The sequence below is a fragment of the Meriones unguiculatus genome, chromosome 11 (assembly GCF_030254825.1).
Source record: "Meriones unguiculatus strain TT.TT164.6M chromosome 11, Bangor_MerUng_6.1, whole genome shotgun sequence".
Taxonomy (NCBI): domain Eukaryota; kingdom Metazoa; phylum Chordata; class Mammalia; order Rodentia; family Muridae; genus Meriones; species Meriones unguiculatus.
In genome coordinates, this window is record NC_083359.1 from 8,542,425 (window position 1) to 8,547,781 (window position 5,357).

The 5,357-nt window shown below is 49.0% G+C and overlaps 1 protein-coding gene across 1 annotated transcript; it reads right to left on the bottom strand.

The window, feature by feature from the left end:
• Positions 1-304: 304 nt before the first annotated feature.
• Positions 305-2,315, bottom strand: Cdrt4 (CMT1A duplicated region transcript 4). Its single transcript, XM_060365010.1, is given in 3 exon segments — positions 305-499; positions 605-885; positions 2,207-2,315. Coding segments are annotated over 3 exon segments (585 nt in total).
• Between the last annotated feature and the right edge of the window lie 3,042 nt (positions 2,316-5,357).

A 5,357-nucleotide genomic window follows, 5' to 3' on the forward strand; every position in this document is an offset into this window, starting at 1 on the left:
CACCACAAGATGGGCAAACCTACTCCCCACCTCAGAAAGACGGAGCTTCACCCCACATCTCCCTTCTACGAGCATCCATCTTCCGATAAATCCAGGGACAGTACCGATTTCCCTACAGGGGAATGACCCCAACAGACTCCAGTACTGAGGTGGTCTACCCAAACACCCCAGCCCACTCTCCAATAACAGTCTCTGGTTGACAACCTCTGTATAAACAGGAACAGCAAGTTTCAAGGACATGATGTAATTTGCAGCAAATAGAGCAGAGCTGTTGCACACTCTCAGGGGATGGCTACAGGGCTCTTTACCAAACTTTGGCATGTGTCTCCTTGCTGGTCTATAATAAGCCATATGGGAGCTTCCTCACGGCAGGCCTCCTGGAGAAAATGATCTTGTTGTAGGTGAATGTGGGCCCCTCTCTGGCTTCCAATTGTGATTGTAGAGATCTTGGGATGAATGTGACACTCGTTTTGGCTGAGATGTCGGGTACCTGCAAGTTCTCTGACAGGTCATCCTTCATCGAAAGGTCTCCTGAGGCCTTGGATGTCTTCTTCCTCTTTAGCTGGTGGGACTGTGTAGGTCTTGGGGTGAGTGTGGGACTCACTTTTGCAGGTAGCTGCAAGGTTTCTGACATGCCATCCTTCAGCGAGAGGTCTCCTGAGGTCTTGGATGTCTTCTTCCTCTTCAGCTGGATGGAACTAGGTTTGTTCAGCCTCATCATCTGCTTGCAGCTTTCCTCAGTGGCCAGCATGCACTCCATCTCTCTGGCTCTGCTTTTGTCAAGGAGTTGCTTTACTGCCGGGCAAGTGTAGGTGACATAGGCTGGCCAAGGGTCGTGTTTTTCAAGCAGTGTCAGAGGGAGTTCATTGTTTTCCGTGAGGCTCCCTAGGAGAGAAATGCAGTGGTTTAGAGGCATTTGCAGGCTCAGTAATCCACTTTATCAAAGAATGCCAGGGGGCTGGGACCACGGTTTCAAGTCTTCCCCTTGCACCTAGTGGGGGCAAAGTCCAATCCAAAGATGATAAAACGGAATGATATTCCACAGACTGTATCAACTAAAGAGCAGCAGGATGCTGCTAAAGAGAGAGAGAGAGAGAGAGAGACTTGGAACTGAGTAGGCTCACTTTCAAATGTTTGTATCGAGTTGTTGGTTTAAGTCCCAAAACTCTACTGTTCTCAACTAAATGTCTGCTTAGCAGGCTGTTGAAGGACTGTCCTAGCGTGGCTTGTTCTAGGGCCTCCCACAGTCACCAAACTCTGTATGTGTTTAAGCTCCTTACAGAAAACATGCTGTATGCTAGACATGGAGGCTCAGATCTGTGATACCAACCTCAGGAGGCTGAGGCCGGTGGATCACAAGCTTGAGGGCAGATTGAGCTACAAAGATTGTTTTTAGGGTTTTTTGTTGTTGTTTTGTTTTGTTTTCATTTTTTAAATGTTTTTGAAGCTTTTGAAATGTTTTGGGTGTGCCACTAACCGGGTTCCTGGGTTTGTATACCTGGATATACCCCATTAATGATGCACTGCAGCTTAGAAGGACCCTAGAGTGCACTGGCGGAATGCTCACCTGGCATGCACGAAGCCAGTGTCTGAGACCCACCACTCCTAAAAGGGGAAGTGTTGGCTTCGTGTGGCAGCTTAGACCTATAATCCCTGAATTTAGCACAGACAGGAAGATCAGAGGTTGGAGGCCAACCTGAGCTACATGAGACACTGCCAAAACAAGCAAAAACAAAAGCAGAAAAAGGAAAACCCGAAATGATAACAAAGTAGCTTTGGGAGGTGGAGCCAGGGCCTCCTCTACCCAGTGGAATGAACCTTGAACAAGTGCCTCACCCGTTCTGAACTCCAGTTGCCTCCTTAGAGACATTGCCTTCTTAGAATGAGGCCCCTTCCCAAAAGTTTCCTTGAAGATTAGCAGTATATTTGTGCCAAAACCACAGCAGTCCGTGACAGGCAGTGATCGTTAAAGGGTGGCTTTCACCTTCCAGCTGTGTCTCTAGATGCGTACCGTATCTCAAGCCCTTATTGCATCTCACAGTGTAGACACTCTATTTACAAAGGACAGACCTGCGGCTGGCAGGCTTGTAGTGCCTACCAATGGTGGGACAGAACTCAACAGTGACACATTCCTCCCTCAGGCTGCTGCCCAGACATCCTGACGCTTGAGACGGTGGTGGGGAGCGCTGCTGAGAATTCTACCCACCCGTTCGCTTGCTCCGTCGCAGGTTCCGAGTCACGGGCATGGCAGGCCCGTCTCTCATCTCCTTCGGCCACACTCTGCGTCCCAGAAACGCCAAAGCACCACCCTGCATTTGACACTGCCCTCATTTTCCCTGGTGATGAATCCTTTCCCTGGTTTTATAGTCTTAGGTCATGATAGTCTTAGGTCATGGGAGTCTGTGAGGCAGACGAATTAAACAGATTTATCTTGCCATCTCTAACCTGAGTTCAGAAAAAACAAACATGGTAACTTGGCAGTCAAGGGAAGTAGTTCCCAGGCTCTTGTGTTACTTTCTGTGATTTCAGGTACCTGAAAAGATTAAGCAAACCATTCTAGGAATAAATAATTCATTAACGTTTTCATAACATAGTGTTATAATTTCCTATTTGATTATTGGTTATTGTTGCTAATCTCAGTGAGCTAACTAAATTAAACTTCCTTGTAGGTGCTGATACACAGGAGAAAACTTAGTAGAGTTAGAGCTATGCACTGTCTCAGGCGTTCATAGGTGTCTTGGGACACACCCCAGGAGAATAGGGACTGCTGAGTACAGATAGTTCCCTTTTGCCTTGGGGACACTAAGAAGCTGGAGTTTGTCTGGAAACAGATCTGTCCATAAAGAATGTGCAGCAGAAGGGTTCCGTAGCACTGCCCAGGTCATGTATTCCACTGTCTGAAGAAGACCCATGACTTCACCTCTCTAAGAAGACCTAGGAACACTCCAAGAACAGACTTGGGTGTTGCCCCCTTCCTGCCCCCTCCCTGTGTCCTCAAAGCAAATGCAAAGATCTTGCAGGTTAGACATTCGTGTGGCCCTGGCCGAAGCAGAACAAGCAGCAGCCATGGCGTCAGCTAAACCTGTGGTGGTCTCTACCACCCCAAGAGCAGACTCCTCTGCCCATCCCCCAGTGCCTCCTGTATTCTTCTGCCCCGGTTCTTCCTCTTTGTTAAAGTTTTTTTTTTTTTTTTTTATATCACAGGTCCAAATGGCTTTGGGAAAGTGTGAAAGCCAGGGCCTCCTTGAGCTGACAAGTGATCAGTAGCCATTTGGGATCCTAAGTCCCGTGCTCTGTCCCTCAGAGGAGAGCTGGGGGAGTCCTAACGCCTGGTAGCGTGGCCTTGCTCCAGCTCCTTAGGTTGCCATGCCCAGTTCTTCAGGAGACCTGTTTTCGGATCCCCTGGCTTTGCAGTCTGAGCACTGGGCAGTCCTGGAGAGTCCAGGTGTGGTCCCAACCCTCTGAACTGCGCTTCCCAGCCTGCAGCTGGGGACACGAGTGGCAGAGATGGACAGGTAGCTGTCAGGAGTCACCTGCCATGGCCTCAAGGACGGGCTGAAATCAGAAAGTCTTAACGTCCCTGCGCTCCTCAAGGTGGAAACTTTGGTGGGAACCATGCTCAGTGGTCCGCAGCCTCACTGGTCCATCTAAGCAAGAGAGCTTGTCCAAGCGAGCAGATGGCAGGAGATAAAATTCAGATCCCCTGCTTGCACGGCAAGCACTGCACAGGCTGAGCCACCAGCCCTCTGCCCCAAGAATTTATTATTTATTACTGTTTTTTCCCGTCTCTATGGCCTTTAAGTCTTTGAAAGAGCCATGGAACATTTCAGCCCTCACCTGCCAAAGCCTCGTGCAAACACGCTGCAGATGGTTTTTATTGAGTTCCCGGGAGATGTTGGTGCTACTGGGAACCACACTCAGAACTCTTAGCCTAGGGTCAGTGTGCCCTGGAATCCCCTGAAGAGACTGTGGCTGTGCCTGACTCCCCGATGCTCCAATTCGGTAGATCTGTCTCAAGGACCTGAGAATTCGCTTCTATAAATAACTCCAAAGGATGAGGACCGCCCCATCCCCAGCAGGAGCCTGTCAGCTGCACCAGAAGTGGGCCGTGGTGTGCTGGCGTGTTCCCGCGTGGATCGCCCACCTCTAACATAGGTTTCACGTTCCCATACCTTCTGTTCTCCCACTCAAGGAACTGTTATGGAGTTTGCATGTGTGATTAACAGGAACTTCAAAAATCCGATGTTTTTTATAAAACAAATTATTCATAAATTTCAACACTTTACCCAAAACACCTACAAATGATAGCACCCTGGAGATTTTGTTCATATCAAAAAGAAGGTGAGGATGACCATGGTAGTTTGAAAATGTCCCCATAGGGACTGGCACTTGTTGGAGTAGGGGTGGCCTTGCTGGAGGAAATGTGTCACTAGGGGCGTGAGCTTTGAGGTCTCAGAAGCTCAAGCAAGGCCTAGTGTCGACTCTCAGCTCCATCTCCAGCACCATGTCTGCCTGCCTGCCACCATGCTTCCCAGGCCCTGGTGCTAATGGATGAAACCTCTGAACTTTAAGGGAGGCCCAGTGAAGTGTTTTCCTTTGTAAGAGTGGCTGTGGTCCTGGTGTCTCTTCACAGCAATAAAAACCCTAACTAAAGACAAAAACAAGATCCCGTTTTTATCAAACCTTTCAGTCCCAGGTCTTACAGGATTCTCCACTGGGTTTCAGTGGCAGTGGTCCACAGCAAGGCGTTTAAAATACAATATCAACAGAGTTTTTTCGGGGCTCCAGAACGAATAATGCCCAAACTGTCTAACCTGGAAAGAGCTACTTGGGATAATTTTAAAGTAAAATTTAAGGTGTCTGATTTTTACCAGCCACGGGTTCTCAGATTTTAAGATCACCCACTCCAAGTCCCCTCAAACGGAAGGCACCTATGTGGTCACCCAGCCCCTGCCTGTCCACCTTCAGTGAAAGAGGACTCAGGTTAGCACAAGTGTTTATTGAGCTATCAGAATTTGTGTCCCCCCAGCCCCACAGTGCCAGATGGTGGAAGCACACACACTTGGAGATGGTAGCATTTAGAGGATTGAGAGCGATTCCTTTCATCCTTGCTTCTAGCCTTCTGGTTAACAAATCTGAAGCATCCGGGGAGCCCAGTGCCCAGTGAACCCTGTTTTGGCACCAGTGTGCTGTGGATAACCCAGCACCTCGCACACCGTCTCCCTGGTCCTCTGCACCACATCCCCAGTGTGGTTGGTGGACAACACCATGGAATGGCAGGTTTTTTTCCACATACCTGGGGAAACTAGAGAAAGCCAGGGGTTGTGACAGTCTCAAAATGCACAGGGAGGACTTGT